Source organism: Takifugu rubripes, chromosome 17, assembly GCF_901000725.2.
Source record: "Takifugu rubripes chromosome 17, fTakRub1.2, whole genome shotgun sequence".
NCBI classification, from domain to species: Eukaryota; Metazoa; Chordata; class Actinopteri; order Tetraodontiformes; family Tetraodontidae; genus Takifugu; species Takifugu rubripes.
The window spans coordinates 2,300,837-2,321,572 of record NC_042301.1 but is presented as its reverse complement, the minus strand read 5'-3'; the positions used below and the strand labels follow the sequence as shown (position 1 = coordinate 2,321,572).

The following is a 20,736-nucleotide window of genomic DNA, read 5'->3' as shown; positions in this document are numbered from 1 at the left end:
TTAAGACCCAGCAGGATAAAGCAAAGGCTGTGATGGACAGTCGGTCTTCTCTAAGAGGTCCTCATTAAGGCAGCCCACGTCCCTTCATTCCCAAAACCCCATCAGCACCACCACCCCCACCACGTTTTTCGCGCTGCATTCCTGTGAGCGTCCGTCCACCACGCCATTCAAAGGTGTGGATAAGACGTATGACCTCTCCCGTCCCACCCCCCTAACCCCCCCACCCTCCCTTCCCCCCTGTTCCCTCCCGTGATTGAAGTCAAGCTGCTGAACCGGTCAACCAAGCAGCGGCATCCTGTGGCATACCACGGCGGCTTGACAGACGGGCTGGGGGGGGGGGGCTTTGTTCCGTGGGGGATTTGGAGGAGTTACGGGGTTAAGCTTATAGACACCTCCTCTTCCACCAGGGTCGACCCAACCGCCGTTGTCGTGAGCAGCCCCAACGTGTCAGCAGCGCGAGAAAAAAATAAAAAAGTCGCTCAGTTTCGGACCAGAAAGTCCCTCAGTTTGGGGGTGGGGGGGTGGGGGGGGGGGTACCTGACAACAACATATATAAAGCCATTAACTTCCCGGTCATATTCAGCTTCAGTTTGTTGTTTTGCAACCAATCAAAACACACCTCCGCGCTGATTCAAGTCCCCGACCGACGGCGAACATACAGAATGGGGCTATAGTATAGCCGTGTGCTGAGCTGAAAGGATCAGCAGGGGAGCCGGGCGGCGTGCTGCGGAGGGAAGCGACGGTACACGTGTCAGCGGCTGATGTGCAGAGAGGCGGGAGCCAGTCAGGGCAACAACAGTTAGCTGCAGAACCATTCAGGGGACGTACAGGGAATTTATGGTTGTTGAGCAAAGTCAAACAGAGCGAAAGGCATCCGGTGGCAGCTGGTGGGTCGGGTCGTCGGGTCGCCCGGGGACGCACGGGGACGCACAGGGAGTGCTTCTGATGGGGGACACACTGTACATCAGCAAAACAAATATGAGCTGTCAGGTCAAGCGCGCCGAAAATTCTGCACCCTTTCCACACGACAGAGGTGACTCAAGAGATAATTAAGGTCCAATAGGCTTTAGAATTCCGTAAAAAAAAGTAATCTAGCATGATTGTGGATCATTATCTTGATCCGACCGTGATATTAAGCTCCATTAGCGCCACTCTGAAGGTGAAACAAATGATCCTGAAAGACTTCAAACGCTGTCCTGTCGGCACAGCAGCAGAAGCATAATGGAACTTAATAGATCTGATCAATATCCAGGTAATAAATATCGAAACCTGTCCTGCTGGGATGCGCCTGCGAGAGGCAGCCTTGACTTTTATTTCTCCCTCTCGGTCGAACGAGCCCGCCGATTCATCACGCCGTTCCCGCCAGCGTCTCTAATAGCACTACCTTGCTTCCTAATCACATTACAAATCACAGAACTCGGTCAGTGTAATGGAGACAATGCAAGAGCATCAGCGAGACCACGGGGAGTTCAGATTATTTGGAATTATTGCTGATACCTCAAAATGGACAGAACCCCCCCTTCCCCCCAACAGCTCAATTTTTGACGTCATTGACAATCAATTTGTTGTTCACGCGGGGGGATTTTTTGGAACCCATTGAAAAGAAATAGATCCCTTTCTGAAACAGTTTTCGTCCGCCAGCCAGCGTGACAGTGAAGGCAGCACGCAAACATCTGAATTAGCTGGAAACGCACCCAGCTAACGTGCTTCGATGAATCAACAAAAGCATCACATATCAAAACTAAAGTGTCTTCTTGTCCACGCCTCCTTCTATTTAATAAGCTCTTTACATTAAACACACACAAACGTGCTTGTCGGGCGACGTGCGCTGGGTAAAATGGTGAAAAGAAACTGAACTGGTCTTAATGGAACGGAGAAGCTGTGTGGACTAATAATGAGATGTTATACAATGCTCACTGCAGAACATATAGAGTGCACTATAACTCTGTATTCTGATTACTTTTGGCCTGAAGCATGTCAAGAAGAATTTCCAGTATCAATAAAATGCTCTTTTGTTCCCTCTGCAGCCGTCCAGATCCACATTCTGAAGGCCGACAAGGCCGGCGAGTGGTGGAAGTTCACGGTCAACATCATTTCCGTCTACAAGCAGGGCGAGAGCCGCATTCGCCGTGGCGACCAGTTCTTGTGGGTCCGCGCCAAAGACGTGGCCTGCAAGTGTCCCAAGATTAAACCCGGGAAGAAGTACCTGCTGTTAGGGAACGACGAGGACTCCCCCGGGCAGAGCGGAGTGGTGGCAGACAAAGGAAGCCTGGTTATTCAGTGGAGGGACACGTGGGCGCGAAGGCTCAGGAAGTTCCAGCAGCGCGAGAAGAAAGGCAAGTGCAAGAAGCCATAGACAAGGGAGAGGTCGGCGGAGAAGCGAGAGGATTTCAAGAGCAATGTCTGAGCGGGTCATTTGAAAAAAAAGAAAAAAAAGAAAAAGAAAGAAAAAAAAAAAAAAAAAGTGAAGCAGAGGCAGCCGGAGGCCCACGGACAGACGAGACTGTTGTCGCTGCTTTGTTGTGTAGAAGCATGAAGAGAATATTAGGATGATTCTGTTTCTTAGTGGACTTTTGTTGAAGGAGCTCACCATGCAGATTTGGTTTGACGGTTTATTCCGAGATTTTTCTCTCTCTCTCTCTTTCTTGGACTTGCCAAATTTGCACCTATTACCAGCATATAAAGTTATGCGTTCTGTTCTCTTTATCTCAGTACGAAATCATCATACTCTATGTTTTAACCCCCGTCGACTGTTTGTTTTTTCGGCCGGTGCAAAGAAGAGAAAAAGCCACTTCGTTACCACTGCAACGTTGCCTCTGCATGGTTTTCCCACTGTATCCAGCAGCAGCTAAGGTCTCCGACCGACACCACAGAGGCAGAAAACTTCCCTCCCTTGACAACAGTGCCATAAAACAAGCTCGACGACGACGTCTCCGAGCTGCCGTTTCTCTCCCTCTTTGGCGTCTCCAGTTCGGAGACAAAGGAACTGTTGCTCCACACCTTCAGCTGTCCGAAACACATTAGATATGGCGGCATTTACAGCACTGACTACAGCCTGTCTGACCCACACATCGTCGCTTCAACCCCAATTCTCCAGCTCGCATTTTACTGGCTGCGTTTGGCAGCTCAGCACTTGTCGAGACATGAACCATTTTAGACTCATTCGGTCACAAAAGCAGCGTTTGAACTATAAAGAGGCCTGCAGCATTTCACAGATGAAATTAATAAAGAGTGCAAACATCCATATTTCTTTAGACGGAGTCGTATTACGTGTCAATGTGTAAAACAGGGCTAAAAAAAAAAAAGAACACATCTGCTGCAACTACAATATGAATAGATACTGACCACTAAATTAAGAGGAAAATATTTTATCTACTTAGAAAAGGAGATAGTAAATAAATTCAGTGTAAAATAAAAAAAAAAAAAAAAAAAAAAAAAAAAAAGAGGGCCTAACCTTGTCCGGTAGAAAATAACCTTTACTTTAGAAAAGGTGAAAATGTTTTTGGAAATGCGCCTCACACCCGCTTGTGTCGCTGTAGAATGATTCCGACAGCTCTGGGGGACCGCGGACGAACACAATACGCGACTGTACGTGCGGCGAGGGGACACGGCGCGCCCCGTCACAGGCCGCGGCCCCCCATTGACCTGTCACCTTGATTCTCTTCACTCCCACGCTGGCGCAGGGACAAACGGGGTGAATTGCAATCACTTGACGCTGCTCAATTCAAACCGCATTGCACATTTATTCGTATGCAGTTCAGTCTGGATCTCTGTGAGGAATGCATGGCTAAAAGCTCAGGTTTGGAAAAGCCCACAGTGGATCCGACACATCCTTAGCTGTCCACCCCAGACCCACCTGACAAACCTTTTCTTTTGCAAAATTCCTTTTTTTTTCCCCCATAAAGGGCTCAGTTGGTCCAGAATGATGGGAATATAACATTAATCTGACTTTATAGGTTGTATCAGTGATTCTGAGCAAATCTTGCTGCTGAGGTCAGTATTTACATTAAAAATTGATGGAAAAGTGCGTGGTTTTTTTTTTTTTTTTTAGGATGGCTGACGGCTTCACCATTCTAACGTTTGGTCCAGCATAACCTTCCTTTTATTCTTAATCCAACCACAAACCATTTTAACGACGTAAATCTGCAATCACAGTCTGTAGACCTCGTATATCTGTCCCCCGAGTAATGGTTTGACAAGTCTTATGTGCACACACACACACACACATTTGGACTCTGACATAATGCGTTCCCCATCCCCCCCAACCCGAACCATGAGGTCCAACCCTACCCTCACCCTTACCGTAAAGTCTTGCCCCTCAAACAGCTGCTTGAGTTTGTGAGGACCAGCCACAAATGTCCTCACTTTGCTGGTAAAATGCATATTCTGCTCCTCACTATGTAGCATGTACACACACACACACACACACACACACACACACAACTTGTCAAAGCGTTGCATTGTGTTCATTCTATGAAATGTAAATGTAGTTTTTCACCATTGTCAAGACATTTTGCAATTTTGTTTTACAATGCGTACTAATATATTATGGTTATTATATTTGAATATATTTAATGACACAAGACATTGTGGGTTTTATTCTTTTTTTTTTCATCTTTTTTACTTGTTTGTGGTCGTTTAGATTGTTGCCATTTAAGAAGGAAATAATTAACTACTACTGAACACACCAACATGGTAGAACTAAATTCAAATTTACAGTTGAAATAAACTTGTTCCTTTAAAAAAAAAAAACACAGGGGGGGGGGCGTTTTCGTCTGTGTTGATTTCAGTCAAAAATCCTCAAAAGGTAATTGGTCCATTTACTGTTAGGAACACGCAGAACAGACACAGTCAACATCTTGAATCAGGAATTGACAGTCAGAGAACTATTAACTGAAAACGTCATTTATTATAAATGATAAGATCAACTGATTTACAGAGGAAGTAAAAGCTGTTGGCAGCACAGCTGAGCTGTTTGTTTTGGCTGAGAATCATTATTAAACACGATAAAATCCCAGTTCAAACAAGAACCGTACGGGCACGAGAGGAGCCGACAGACAGATCGTGTAGGAGCGAGCGTGACTCTTTAAGAAAAAGCAGTTAAACGTCCCGACAGGCTAAAAAGATTTCTGATGATTACACAACGTGAAGTCTTGAATAAAGGTCAAACTGCCCCCGATCACAGCCGTCCAAGAGCAGGAGCGGGACGGTAAATTGAGACGCCGTGAGCAGCGCCGATGCTCCTCGGTGAACACCCCAGGACCCGGCGACCTGCTACTTGGGCCACGCGGCGACCACTATGATGGCTATGAGAAGAAGTACGATCACCACCAGCATCCCTGCAGGAGGAAAATCAGACGAGTCAGAGTCAGACGAAACACCATGACACACGCTTTCCTGCACCGTCATCTTATCTGATGATTGTTTGCATCACCAAACTGACCTGAATTGGTATTCTTTTCCGGTCTGAAAGGTGGGATATAAGAAGGATGGACTACGGGTTTTTCTGCTCATTTATGAAGGTTGCTATGGTCGGACAGTTGGTGTTGCTCGTACTCCTCCCGCTCGGGAGGGAACCTTTGCGGTCTCATAGATTCCGCTCGAATGAACATCGCCGATAATCCAGACGTCAAGCGGCCTGACGCTGATTTGAGGCAGACTCGCGGAGGAGGGACCCGGAGCAGACACAAGGGAAAACACTTGGACGAACTGAGAAAGCTGTGTCGTTTCAAAGGCCTCCGTCTGACACGAGCCCCTCGCAGCCTATGGCCAACTTTCTCTTGATGACTTAATGCAATTTACATGCATTCAACGACCACAAAAGCTTTATTACCGCAGATTGCACACTGTGATAGGCATGTGTTTCTGATTCAGCCTTGAGAGGATAATCATTGTTCTATGGAGAAAAATGTGCAAAAGCTCACTCACACTTCATCAAAGGGCTTTTACCCCCGGGACCTAAAATTATTACAGTTTTACGACAGGCGCTGCCCATGAAAAGAACAGAAAAAAACCCTCCGCTGTTAAATTCGCTACAGGTGAAGTATTTCAATAACTTATCACTTCCATCCTTGGAATATTGATCTGGAATCCTTGAGGATGGATGTGTTTTGGTTTTTTTTTGGAAGGGGGAGGCTTTTACAGAATGTAAATTACTATCAAAGAACTCAGAGAAAACCAGAGCACAGAAGTCTGCCAGAGATGGATGACTTCATAAAAAGCACAGCGTCAACTGCAGAAGGAGTCACGAGGACCCGGACTTTCCATTTTTTTTTAGTGTATTATCATCAGTATTTGAACATCTGAAGTTGGCCGGTCTTCAAAAAGACGGATGTCACTTACAGGGTAATGACCTGGTGGAATAAATAAAACCGGTTTTTCCTTGAGGGCCATTCTCATCCTGATGTTTATTAAGAAATACACTAGTCAACTGTGTGACAAAATAAACAGCAATTTTATGCTAATATGCTCAATTAACCACCTCCCACTGCTGCTCTGCCCTCAGCTTGTTTTATTTTAAGTTGCCTTTATTCATTTCTAGATTCCAACTATGAAGCCGGGTTGATAAATGTCTGCTGCCTTTATACAAAGTCAGGAAAGTTTGAGATACAGTTGATGCCATTTGGAATCGGTCCGCGCAGTCGCGACCAGGAAGATCGTGAGCAATCGTGAGCTCGACTGTCATTCAGGATGATTCACGGATTCGCTTTGATTGAACCAAACCAAATCAAAATGAAACCAAAGCCATCAGGAAACGACAGCTGATATCGGTGTTTCTATCTGTTACTCAGTGTGCTGCTGGTATTTTCCCTGGCCGGTTCCCCTCAATCCTCCTTCCCTCCGCTGGCTAATTGCTCATCATTCCCTCAGAGAGACCGGGTGAGCTATCAGCCTGGCTGAACTAATTGCTTGCAGCGGCGTCCTTGCCGCAGTCGGTCTGATGAAAATTACCGTTCGTGTACGTCTGAAGAGGAGGTCCATTGATTCCTCTCAACATTTCTTTTGCTGCTGATTTATTGTGGAGTTACTCGGCACGCAGCTGAGGAATGGTAGAAGTTGCTAAAACCGGAATACATGAACTAAAATCAGGCTTTGGAAAAAATAAATCATCAAAGCACGAAGATATCGCGATATATTTCAGAATATTCCAATTATTCCTAAACTAACATCAAGCTAGAGTCTCGATATCCCCACATCTGTAATGGGCCATGTGTTTGATCACTAAAGTCTGGATCGCCCCGTGAGTCCCATGAACCAAACAAGATCCTCCTGACCCTCAGGGGGCCTCTAGACACTAACGACAATAAAGTCATTTGCCTGCCAAATAGATTAGAGGTCTTGTGTGACACTGATGCTGAGGGAGATGCTGCCCGCTGACAGGCTGACCACCCAGGAGATCTGGGGGGCCCACGTCTGGGTTCATCCCATCTCAGCAATTTTCAGGCACGTCAGTAAGACAAATCGCAGAGGAAAATGGATAATTGGTGAGAGCCGTGGACGGACCAAGGCAACCCCTGAACCACATCCGCCACTCCCTCCGCGGCCCTGAGCAAAACAAAGCAGACGATGACCTTTGAAAGAACAATTTGTAACATGTCAGCAGTTGGGTTGGGAAAGAATGACCGTATGGAAGTGGCAGCACCAGCCATCTCCCAGATTAGGTCCATGGACACTGCCCATGAGAGCAGTCAACAGCAGCCTTTATGACTTGACAACATAAAGTTGCGTATGGTGTAAATATCTGTGAAGATCACAGGGTCTGAGGCCTTCTCACTTTAGACTGTCAGCATCGGCAAACTGGTGCGAATCAGCGCTGGTGCTGAGGGAATCGCGAACATCCGTTTCTGGGTATAGGGGCCCAAGCCCAGAGTGGCAGTAGGGAGCCAGGCAATGGTCCAGTCAGGGTCAATAACCAGCCTTTTTAAAGAGCTACAAGGGTTCAAGAATGAACATGAACAATGGGGATTATTTCAAGGGTTCCCCTGTTTCTGTCCTGCTATCTTGTCAAACTATTCAATATTTAATTTCTCAATCATTTTAATCCCCATTTAATTCTAATTAAGCAAGTAGGGGGTCCTGGGCCAGCGTCATTGGTTACTGGGTGAGGGACACAATATCCCTCCCCCCGACCAGTTCGCCAGTCCATCACAGCGTGTCCTTTTCTTTTTAATTCCCAACAACGATAAATGACCTCATTGAAATGATATGAATGAGACTGAGGAGGTTGTGTGTTCAGCTGGCGCCACGATGAAATTCTGTGGTGAAAACACAATAACTACAACTAAATTGCTCTTGCTCGCTTTCAACCTCCAGCAGACTAAAGCGGGAAAAGAGCTTCATAAATATTTATACATTTTCATTTAACTTGCAAATTGCTGCGAGAACTCTCAGGAGTGAAAACATCATTAGTGGATTGTGTGACTTTAGGCAATCCTCTCATCGTCCGTGTGAATGATATTCATCCTTTCCAACCTTTTCAGGAGGAAGATCGAATTATATATGAATTTGTCAAAAGCTGCGGCTCACCTACAGTCTTGTGAGGACAAAAAGCTGTTCGGGAAGTGTGTTTGAAAAAGGGTGATCGGTGCCAGCTGGGGAATTTTTCTCAAAAGCAACAAGATAATAAGATAATCACCACTAGATTCCCATCAACACCATCAAAAACATCACCATCATTTGTAGTTTCTGTTCAAATACCAATGAAAAATGAAGATAAGTCTCTAGGAATCCCGCCAATATTTTATTACTACAGGTTTTCCTGGTAAATCCATGGTTTCCTCCCTCGTGCTAAAACTATGGAGTATTTAGCAAAGTTCCAGGTTTGTGCAAAATAAAGAAATGATACCCAATTCAATGTTTAACAACCAGGCAGCCACCAGTCATTCCCAAGATAAGATAAAACATGGTCAAGCAAAATGTGCTTCTGTCTGGGAGAGCTGGTCCTTCCCATCGGCAGAGCAGCTAATGTCCAACGATCGCTAGCCCTACAGAGGGGGGGGGGGGGGATTTTTCAAACTTCTGGAAACATTTCCAGCTTTTACCACCAACCGCGTTGAGGAGCAACTGACAATGAGGCAGCTTCCAATAGTTGTGTTAAGCATGCTCTCATCTGTCAAAGCCAGACATTTGTAGCATTACGAGGACTTTGGCTGAGACATAACACCAAAAGCTCCCCTGGATGAGAGGTGACTCCAAAAATAAATAAAGCCTGAAAGAGAAGGAATTATAAACATTCCGCCATGAGGAACGAGGAAAAGCCCTCCAAACAATCTGTGGCATGTAGTATTTTCAATTCCTTCTCTGCTTGACACAAAGACGGGTGTCAAACAACTGAAGAGACGGACGGGGGGGGATGACAGAGGAATGGAAAAAAGATGAGGGAGTACTGACGTGAGACTGTCAGGGAATTTTCCATTCATGCAGGAGGGAGATATACATGCAGATATAGGAGATATACATATACATGCAGCCACACACCAACAGATCCATAGAATAAATATGATAAAGTGCTTAAAGTGTTTGGTTCCGTTCTCCAAAGCATATCCACAAACTGTGGACGTGCAGGTGCAGACTTGCTGCAGGGAAGTGCAGCAGTGCGGGAGTTACTGAGACCGGTTCGCAATCTGGGCTCCTAAAACAAACTTGAAGCACCATGGGGACAGGAGGAACAGAATGAAGTATTCCGCCAGCTGACCTCCCGGCGGCCTCTGTCCGGGGCTGACTGTTAGCGAGGGCTCCTCACACAACAATGCAGCCTTTGCCAGACTGATGCTGTCTGGCTTTTCACTGGTGAAACTAGACCTGGCTCGAATTCCCATCCTCAACAGGATGACTTTAGTAACAAACCTCTCATGGCCTCTGTTCTATTTTGAAAGATTTAAAAGAAAGATTTTCCATGTTGCTCCCTGGTCACCCACCATTCATCAATCTCAAACCTTGGTCAATAGTGAAACTGGTTAACTGGTTGGTTTTAAAGGACATTTTAAAGGACATTCATATCATTCCATTGATATTAGGGCTGCTGCAATTAGGGCAGAATTGATGAAGGCTCACCGCAGGAGGCCGACTTTGTCTCCACAAGCTTCACCCTTCGGGTCTCATTACGAATCCTGTTGTCCGTCTTGTCCACAAGATGTGCAAGGTCATCAATAATCTCTGAAACAAAGAAGTGGACAAAAGGTCAGAAATGTTCATTTATGCCCTCTTCATGCTATTTGCCATTAATAAGCCCTTCTCCATCTTTTAACTGGGTTTAAATCCTCATGCGATGCAACTATACACTCATGGCTGTGGAGGAATTCTGTGTTATGACATAAGGTCATGTATAGGCAATGCTCATTCCTGGAACATACAAAGAGGTGAGGCTCAGCGAATCTGCAAGGGCATGCAGTCGGTAGAACCGTCGGCCCTTTGCTCTATGGTTTTACCTTAAAGCTCAATCATATAGTCAACAACACAAAGACCAAGACACTAGCAAAGGAATATTAAAAAGTAACTACAGTTGACACAGGTCTGTGTATGCAGAGCGTCCCTGACGACTCTCACATCAACCACCGAAGCATCAGGGAACAATTCAGAAGGAGAAAAGCTTCCCATTCCGACAGGCAACGACGATACATAAAGGATGTTCTCTGGAGAGAAATCTCCTGATGCCTTTTTAATTCAGACCCTGCAGCGACAGCCCGAGCCACTGGATATTTTCTACTCACTGATGCTTAGAAACACCAAGGGAAAAATCAGGTGCGAGTGCACGGATGTGTCCCTTTATTTCTCATTTATAGAAGATAGCAATGCTCCGAAGTCACACACCACCTGCTGAAATGTATCTGGTAATAGAGCCTCTAACAGACAAACTCGCTTTTTAATGCAGAAGGCGACATAAATTGATAACATTTACAGATCAAACCTCATTAGCTGCCTCTACCCCAGACATCATATATGATAGTCATGTACACGAGTCATTATTTATCAAATGCGTCATCCCAGATCCGCGTCTGACTGAAACTGCTGGGAGGCTTCGACGGCGTTGTCGTAGGTGTGCGTCTGTGTGTATATTCATGTGCGGAGGAGGTTTTGCCATAAACAGTGACACCCCGGCGTGCCTCCGGGATGTGTTCGACTAACTCTGGCTGTTATTGTAGGACTCATTCCCAGAGCGGGCGCAGCAACACACAGAAAATGCTTGTTCTCTCTGACTGATTTAAATGCCATCGGACTCAGTGTGGCTAATTCTGTTGTGCTTATTCAGGAGATGATTTCTCCTGAGGATTTGGAGAAGCAGGGAAGTAAAGACAAGCTATTTCATTCAACACTTCTCAAGTACCTCTTGTAGTGCTGGGGGTCTGACCACAACTGCTAGCAATTGGCCCTGCTTTGACTGGCTATGCAGCGAGGGGATTTGTTTGCTGCCAACCAAAACACACATCCTTCGATGTAACCGGTTCACTTGGTGATCGCGCCGTCTGTAATACAACTCAAGGCAGTTCTTGTATTTAGAAACAGTTGAACGGTTTTGGGGAAAGTTTCTTTCATCCAGTGCCTTTTTTTTCTTGGCCTTTGGACTCTTATTCTAAAACAAAGTTATCCCGCGTGAGAGGAGGGATTAAGGGGAGTTTCACCCAAATCTACCTCAGCATTCTAGCATTTCAGAAATGGAGTGTGACCCCCCAACACACCATTTGAATGCCTGAATAAAGAGAACTCGATAAAGAAAAAAGAAAACACTGTTCAATTTTAGGCTATGGAAGACGAGCCAGTGCAGCATTAATCCTAAAACTGTCATTTATTCTGACATGTTAAGAGTGAGGACCCATAAACAGACTATTTTCTTTTCCTAACAATCCTCTAGTGCAGCAATAAGACTGGCATGGTATTTACTCAGACTGGGATTTACACCTCCACACTGATGATGGATCTCTAACGGCTTTTGCCACATCTGACAGAGTTGATTAATACACAACTGATGAGTGTTATACATGATTAAGAATAAAAGGTTCATGTTTGGAATACTTGCAACATGAATTCAATAAAATCCATAGTAAACAGAACATAAACCGGGAGCAGAAATGACATGACGATATAAAATTCTTTGTGGTTTTCACATTTGTGGACACAATTCCATGTTGGAAATTATGCCGACTGTGCGTCCAGGGACATTTTCACCTCCCGACCCTGCTCTGGTCACCTCGGGATCCGTTACTGCACAGGACGGACAGCCACGAAAGGGATGATCCCGCAAAGGATCCTTTAAAGAAAGCAAACAATTTATGTATGCAAGGCAAAAATGTGAGCAGGAAACACCTGTCCCTTAAGGTTGAGAGGATGCCTCTGATGCATCAGTGCTCCGGTATCAGTGATGAGCAGAGAACTGGAGTCAAAGGTCTCATTTATGGAGTCAAATCATACTGTCCTGGTCATGGAGCCAATTTTAAAAGATAGAAAGTGGAAAGGCCAGTACGGAGAAATCTGATCATTACCAGACTTTTCCACCATCCGCCTTCTTATGGCCAGGTGCCACCTAACAATGTGTCGGTGATGAGCATGAGGGTGCCAGCAGCATGAGGCGGGGACCACCCTGTCACTGGCACGGCAGCTCCAAACCAGCTGCTGCTACACTTCATCACTACCGCAACACTTCATTAGCAGGAACACCCAGGAGGGGGCGACACATTCAGACGTGAAGAGCTTCGAGGCAGAGTGGACAAGACTTGATCTACAGGGCAGGAAATCAGAAGATCCCAACGTCTTTACAGATGCTTCTGCAGTCTTTTGCGGCCTTTAATTAAGTTAATGACGCAAGAAAGAGATTTTCAATTCCATTTATTTGTATCGTGACTCAGACTTACTGAAAGAAACACAAATCCTCACTGGTACAGGTTTCCATTTCACCATTGTTCACAATACAATGAAACCAGAACATATGAAACTTCAGCCACACGCTTCAGATGTTTAAATAGCTCTCGTGCAATAGCAGCTCCACCAGCTGACGGGCCAAACAGAGGAGGTGCTGATTACTGGGGGAGAAAAAGGAACCACCAGAGAGGAATTAAACAAATTAACAAACCCTCTGTGAATTCCTGTGACTTCATCTTTATGCACCCTAAACTTGGATCGTTCCACCTCCATATTCCAGGGAAGAAAAAGCATCTTTTCCGTTAGGAAGCTTAAACGCTCTCCCCCGCGGCCCTAATCGGTGCACCATCACTGTCTCTACTGCCCACTGGTGGTTTGACAAGTCAGCAGAAGCAGATGGCGCTTGATCTTTTCTTGTTACATTTTCAGGTAAAAGCTTGAAATTCTGTTTTTGGAAAGCTTGGCTGTAGCTTCATAAGCTGCTGAAATCTATTCCATAAAACAAAAGAAGCCAGCAAACATTATTATGTCTACATAACTGGGGGGGTGGGGGGGTGGGAGGGTGTCTTAAGTGTGTTCCAAAACTGGAGGTGATTACTGAGGCCGGAGCGAAACAGATGAGAATGATTAGATAACACATCAAAAGCCTCCTTTAAGGGCTTGTGTTTGTTCAAACAGCACCAACCTGTGCAATAAAGCCAAAACAGACTTTACACAATCTACAGTAAGTGCCAAGTGGCCAATAAAAGGCCCCTCATTTCATTTTGAAATTGTTTTTCATCTTTGTTATATCTCCAGTCACCACATCTCACTGAATCTTTTACTCAGATGTTCATATTTTAACTAGATTTGACCGCACCGATTGAGTGCACCGCTCTGCGTCATGTGTGTGTGTGCGTGTGTGTGTGTGTGTGTGGTCGACACTGACGTCTATCTTCACCTGAATCTCTGCCCGACCACTGAGCTTCTCCCGCTGATATAAATGCGGCGTGTGTGCCAGTCACAACCTGACGACATGTGCTGGACATGTGGTGCCGACTTTTAGTGCTCTCACACTTACGCTCTCAAACATAAGCGCACACACTTGCATACACAAACACACACTCACAGCACAGGCCGCTGAAGAGCAGATGTATATACAGTGGTATGAGAAAGTTTGGGCACCCCCTCTGAGGTTGTGTAATAATGGACTCTGACTTCACACAAAATGATCTTGGTGGCATGTCCTTCATTTGCCCATAAGAGCCAAGTGTTAGCTTGATTTCCAAACACAGATTTTAAGTATTCATAGCATGCAATTGTATGAAATTGAATCAAATGTAAAAAATAGGCTGTGCAAAAATGTGGGCACCCTTGTCATGTTGTTGCTTTGATGGCCTGTAACTAATCATCACAAGATAACTGGACACACAAAGTTGGTTTGGTGAGCTCGTTAAGCCTTGAACTTAATTGACAGGTGCATAAAATAATGACAAAAGGTATTTAAGGTGGCCAAATGCCAGTTCTCATTCTGTTTGAGGCTCCTCTGAAGAGCTGCAACATGGAAGCCTCAAAACAACTTTCTGATGACCTCAAAACCAAGATTATCCAGCATTATGGTTTAGGCGGAGGTTACGAAAAGCTGTCCAAAAGAGTTCAGCAGAATGGATAAAAACAACCCACAGACCACCTCCAAAGACTTACAAGGATATCTTGCTGTGCATCGGTCAACGACACAGCACAATTTGCACAAGGAAAGGCTGTACGAGAGAGTGATGGGGAAGAAGCCTTTTCTTCACAGGTAGGCTTCAGAGGTATGCGAAAGAACATTTGGACAAGCCAATATCATTTTAGAATAAGATACTGTGGACCGATGCAACAAAAATTGAATTGTTTGGTCACAACAAGAGGCAAAAGAACACAGAATCCGAAGAAAAACACCTGCTTCCCACAGTAAGATTTGGTGGAGGTTCCGTCATTCTGTGGGGCTGAGTGGCCAGTGCTGGTACTGGGAATCTTGTTAAAACTGACATTGATTCCACTCAGTATCAGCAGATTCTTGAGAATAATGTTCAAGAGTCCGTCACAAAGTTGAAGTTGCGCCGGGGACGGGTGTTTCAACAAGAGAATGACCCCAAACATTGCTCAAAATCTACCGGAGCATTCATGCAGAGGAACAAGAGCAGTGTTTTGGAATGGCCATCCCAGTCCCCAGATTTGAATATCACCGAGAATCTGTGGGATGACTTGAAGCAGGCTGTCCATGCTCGGAATCCTTCAAACATCACTGAACTGCAGAGGTTTTGCCAGGTGCAATGGGCCAAAATACCATCATGCAGGATCCAGACACTCATACAGGCTGTTATTTTTGTAAAAGGAGGCTCTATTAAACACTAATATGATTTTTCTATTAAGGTGCCCAAATTTATGCACAGGCCTTTTTCTGTTTTGTGGCATATTGCACATTATCTGTGAACCCAATAAACCTCATTTCACTGCTGAAATATGATTGTGTTCATCAATTATTTGATATATCAAAATTAAGTTGTGAATTAAAACACCCAATGATTGGTGAAGAAAAATAATGCCAATTGTCAAGGGTGCCCAAACCTTCTCATACCACTGTATGTGCACTTGCAGAGACACATAAACACCTTAAAATGCCCAACAGATGAAGGTGCACCCTCTCCCCTCCGCTTAAATGGGAACCACATGCTGGTTTTGGGTTGAGGAAAGTAAGTCCTTCCACTCATTATGTGGGATGACCCACGCTTCCCCGAGGTGGTGGAGAATGTGGGGCTGCGCTTTGCTCATCTGCCCTTTAATGTGGCCGCAAAACCAGAGCGGTTAGCAGCTAAATAAACAGTGAAGAAGATTTGTTCCCACTGTCACGTTTTGCTAGCTGTAGGAACCTGCCAGGCCAAGTCTGGGTCCATCTAAAGGTACAATTATAGGGAAGGGAATCGCTGGAATCGCTGAAATTGCTGAGGTTTCCAACCACCAGAGCATACCGCGCAACTAATGTGTCTCTCCCGGATCATCTTCTCCCAAGAGGTCTCCAGAGAGCAGCTCGTCAACGTCAGCCCGCCGTTAATTTGTCTACATTACACACAATTAAGACAAAAAGACCACTCAAAACAAGAGAACATGCCAGAACCTAATAAGACCGAGCAGTATGTTTTTAAAACGATACATGTTGAATGAGCGGATTCACAACAGTTATGCTGGATTTTCACATATTAACGAATAGTGTGTGAGATGATGGCTGCTGCTGAAGGTTCCGCTATCATGGATGACATCACGAGTTTGAGAAGTCACGCCAGCCTGCCGTCTCTTCTGAGTTTTGTCTTTTATGGGAGAGCGCAGATCTGGTTGTGAGAAAGCCTGGGCATGCCAGCATGACGTCCACGAGTGACGTGGAGGATGGCTGGAGACAGGACCACCTCGCCCAGTCTCTGTACAGTCCCGGGGGTGGACATCTGGATGTTATCCATGTCTACAGATGAGCTGAGAAGTGACCTCGCCCCATGCTCTGCATGTACGAGGCGTCCACTTCCCGTCTGCGTTACAGAAAGTTTGCAAAAGAAAGCAGAAGTGGAACTAGACAATTCCAATAACTGATGATATGGAAGCCCTTTACAAGCTTTTAAATTACAGGTGGAGTTTGGAATCTCTTCCAAGACACTGTTGAAGAGTTGCAAAGCTTCTATAAGTGACATAATGGCTTGGATGAAAGGAGCGGCACCCCATGCGTGGCACTTTGGGGTCAGGTCTGCGCAGCAGAGGTGCAGATTCAGCATTTTTAAGCAAGTAAATGACTTTCCCCCCGACATGAAAGCAACCAAATGGCGATCTCAAATGAATAACCACAACAAATAAGGAGCACTACAAAGAAACCAGCGCCACCGTTCATTTGATTAACGGGAGTGGTATTTCAGTTGGTGGCTTTGTAATGTGTGGGGTCTTCATACCTACAACTGTCACCAGCACACATTTGTTCCAGATGGATTCTTTTAGTCATGAGTCATGAGCTGGCTACAAAAAGCAGAAAATACCTAGAAGGAAATTCATTATTAGAACAGAGTGATGTTTCTAACCATGCAGTTAGAGTCATTAATAAATGTCCATTCATTATATCAGTCACTCCACCTTGTCCACCTAAACCTGAACATATTCTACAAAGAGTGAAATTACAGTTGTGTTTTAAAGGAGCATATAAAATACCACCAATGTATACATTTGACTAAGCAAGGGTGTTAAAATGGCTACAGTTGTCATGTTAATCATTTAAAAATGTAATCTGTGTAGAAGCCAGAACATTCTTCCAACAAAGGTTTCTACTCTACTCTTGTTTCCAGATGATATATCTGAATAATTGCAACTTTAAGGCTGGTAAACAGTGAAACAGTCAGTACGCATCAGCCCTCAAAGGTGTCATTTCATACGCTGCCCTCCATTGTTTATTGTTCTGAGTCAAACCACAGTCATCCAATCTGGAAGTCTTAGAAAATCACGAGGCTCGTTGGGAGTTTGACATTCCACCGATGACAGCATTCCTTTGAACATCACATCACCGCTCTTTGGATTTCCATCCCATCTGGAAAACACGACTCCCAACGACCAGCCTGGTTTTCAAACGGAGCAAATCAAACTAACACTGAATGAACGGGCCGGCCCGGCCCCGACGGCTCTTTGCCGAGTGTCATCATTAGTTTATTTACCCGCTGAACAGCTTGTAACGAAGCATGTGGGAGAACGTGTTACTGCTGTGCGCTCTGCTCGGGCTACACTTCTGCAGCTGTTCAGAGCCCCGCACCTCCGCTTATGCACAATCAAATCAGCGACCTAACCTTCGAAATATTTCCAATTTCCTGTTGCTGTCGACAAGTCAATCAAGAACAAAACCCTGAAGATGTCAGCATGACAGAATGTACCACAAAAAAAAAAAAAAATCCTAAAAAATGCAAACAAATTTGACTTTTTAACAAACAAACCCATCTTCCTTATATAAATTATATCCAATTTTTAAACATTGTCAAAGAGAAGTGAGTGAGGAGAGCATCTACATTCAGTGTGAGGTTCAAGTAAAGAAGCACAAAGCTAATCAAGCCTTATCTGCCTGTCTGTTGACACACAGGTTTGCCCATCCCGATCCTGTCTTGGATCACTAGCAGACTGAGCGAGGGCTTTGAGTTCGTCTCTAAACCTCTGAAAAGGGTCGTCTTCCCGGATGACCTTAGCCGGATTTGTTTCCCCCAAAAGGAAGTGAGTGCAACCTCCACTGCACTTGGGTCATGAGCTAGACTTGAGCAGGCAATCTGCAAAAAGCTTAATCTATTTATAGGAAAACAAAGCCACAGTACAATGATCAGGGGGAACAGGAACCCTGCAAGACAGAGAGACGGTCGGATCAACCAGGAGCTTTACCATCAACCCGCATTAAGACCGAAATCCAGACCCCCGTCCATCCAAACATCTGCTTAATTTACTCTGCTTGGAATCACATGATGAGTTTGGAAGCTCGTGTCCAAAGTTTCTGTTGTGTCAGTAAATGTAAATGGAAGCAGATCCTGCGTAGAGGAGACACAAGCAAACCCAGACAGGTTGCTTGTTGTTCTGCTCGGTCGCATATCTTGTGTTTATTACTCTGCACGTTTTCGCCCAGCTGGAGAGAAAGGCTTTGTTTGCGCAGGGTTTTCTAAATGTGCACATCATGATTCTGGTTCAGGGTCAGTTTTGGTTGTATGCCTTAACCGTGGAACTTAAAGACTACTTGGAAAGACTCCTCAGGTAGGGTTGAACTACTAGGGCAGGGTTAAACACCAATGAAGAAGAACAGGCCCTTTTTCCTGTACGGAAGAGTCACATTCCAGGTCTGCACAATCACACGTTTGGAGCGTTCTGGTACACTTTGGATGTTTACATATTCCAAGTCGTACTTTTAAAGTGCAAATAAATGAGACGCAAGTATGTGTTTTTGACACCAACCACATGTTTTGAGGTCCCTTTAGGTCATTTGAAATACTTTTGAACGACTCCTGATGACATATAGACAAAGCCTAAAACATCACATCGTGCAGCATAATTCAGAACAAGATGATTTAGAGGAGAAAAGAGTGCAGAAGGGATTGAGATGACAGATGGAGGGGCAGAAGAGGGTCAAACAGATATGCACAGAGTCCCGTCGGCCCGGTGAATCATTGTGTGGTGTCAGTAGTCAGCCTCAAGAACCAAAACCTCAGCCATAAATAGTTCAGACTGATCCAGTAGAACCAGAGAAAAGCTCCAACTAGGAGAAGGTCAGGGGACCAGATGCACCGCAGGAACCATCAGTCTATTTTCTAATAAATAACAGAGTACATCAAATGAAGTAATATTGTATCATCAGAACATAGAACCAATCTGCTTTGTGGTTCTTTTCCAGGGCAGTTCTCCCAACGACACAGTCGATGTCAAATCATGGAAACAATGACAGCAAGCATGAGGAACAACTAAAACTGTTGGCTAAGACAAGAACCAAACATTAAACCAAAGCACACAATAGTTTAAAATGTTAGGTAAAAAAAAAGGTGCAAGAACACAATCAAATAAGAATAAATGTCCATAGCTCCAGAGAATACATTCAGCTTTAACGAGCACCCTCGTTATTTCAACTCAAAAATGATGTCACACGATGGTCACAAGGCCGCTGCGATGACGACAGGATATTCTATTTCCCCCTCCATAAATATTTTGTATTCATAGTTGATTATATTTTGCTGATTTGCATTTTTAGATAAAACTCACCGTTTTGTTCATCCAGCTCATTTCCAATATCCTGACCCATTGTCTTCTGTCGGCTAATGACAGCTGCCAGTGCATCCAAGCCTGCATCCTGGGCTTCAGACGGGAGGAAAGGAGACAGAGAGACGGCAGAAGATCGCAAATGTGAATAATTACATTCATCATGAGGTAGGATCAGTCACTGATGAAAGCAGGGAAACAGGGAACGTGCTTTAATGTCATTTTTGAGGGTGGAGTAGACAAAATAACAAAGCCCAATTGTCCTAGAGTTTTGAAACAACTTTAAAATGTAGAGAACTGTTGAGGTAATGAAAGAGCTAGGTGGACTAATATATGGGGGAGACCTTGTTCAGTCACCAATAACGGCGCTCTGGAAAAATGACAGCTCTTGTAGGTTTAGCGGAGAGTCAGCTGCACTATTTCAGGAACCTGGAACAATTTTTACCTTCAATAATTCTTTGTTGCTGTTCTTTGATGTCACCAAAGGTCAGGCCTTTGGTCTCCTCCGTTTCGTTGACGAGCCAGGGGTTGGCTGCAACACCCCGACTAGCTCCCGCCCCCTCGGCGATGAGTGCCGACCTGCGAATCACCATCAAATCAACAAGTTGCTGTTAATTAGTCCTTTTTGCAATCAATATTTCAGTGATAGGCAGAATTGTTCTGTGAAAGGTTTGTTACTGCCGAATCAAACCGGCAATGATACCAATATTGCAGCTGAATGAGGGCCTGAAATCTTCCATCAGTGCCCCCTTTCGGGGTGCACACTGGAACAACAGCTGCATCAAAACACATCTGCATCAAACATGTTTCATTTTACTTCCTCTCCTCTGAACCTTGTTCAACAACAAAAAGCTCCGAAAAGCATTTATTTATTCAATTTGTCTTTTAAGTGTTTGATGACTGAAGAAATCCAGGTTAGCTTGTGCCGTCTTTAAACAGAACACGTTAATCTATCGCAGACCTGCGGACGGCCGGGGAGCATTTGGTGCGCTATGCTCAAAGATGCTGGGTGGTTTATAAGCCATTCTTCTGATAATAGCTTAAAGCTGTTGAACTGCAAACATGTAGCTTCATCAGTACCTAAGAACATGGGAACACACGCTAAATAGACAGCGGGGGGGG

At 44.9% G+C, this 20,736-nt stretch overlaps 2 protein-coding genes across 11 annotated transcripts in view; one reads left to right on the top strand and one right to left on the bottom strand.

The window, feature by feature from the left end:
- Nucleotides 1–2,464, top strand: part of ntn1a (netrin 1a) — a 36,471-nt gene extending 34,007 nt beyond the window's left edge. For all 3 annotated transcript variants that reach the window (XM_003971991.3, XM_029850163.1, XM_029850164.1), the window contains one exon: nucleotides 2,028–2,464. In XM_003971991.3, coding sequence (XP_003972040.1) covers nucleotides 2,028–2,356 — 329 coding nt within the window. In that variant the 3' untranslated portion in view covers nucleotides 2,357–2,464. The remainder of the gene's footprint in view (nucleotides 1–2,027) is intronic.
- The window catches only part of stx8 (syntaxin 8), a 59,475-nt gene that overhangs the window by 35,862 nt on the left and 2,877 nt on the right, over nucleotides 1–20,736 (bottom strand). For 7 of the 8 annotated variants that reach the window (XR_003891441.1, XR_003891442.1, XR_003891443.1 and 4 more), the window contains exons 5-7: nucleotides 20,060–20,193; nucleotides 19,618–19,710; nucleotides 10,054–10,155 (exon numbers count right to left, since the gene is read on the bottom strand). Coding sequence is in view for 4 of the 8 variants with exons in the window: in XM_029850169.1 (XP_029706029.1) it covers nucleotides 10,054–10,155; nucleotides 19,618–19,710; nucleotides 20,060–20,193 (329 nt within the window). In the remaining 4 variants the exon portion in view is untranslated. Of the gene's footprint in view, nucleotides 1–4,887; nucleotides 5,340–10,053; nucleotides 10,156–19,617; nucleotides 19,711–20,059; nucleotides 20,194–20,736 lie in introns of those variants that run through there. The other variant, XM_003971992.3, reaches the window with a different exon arrangement.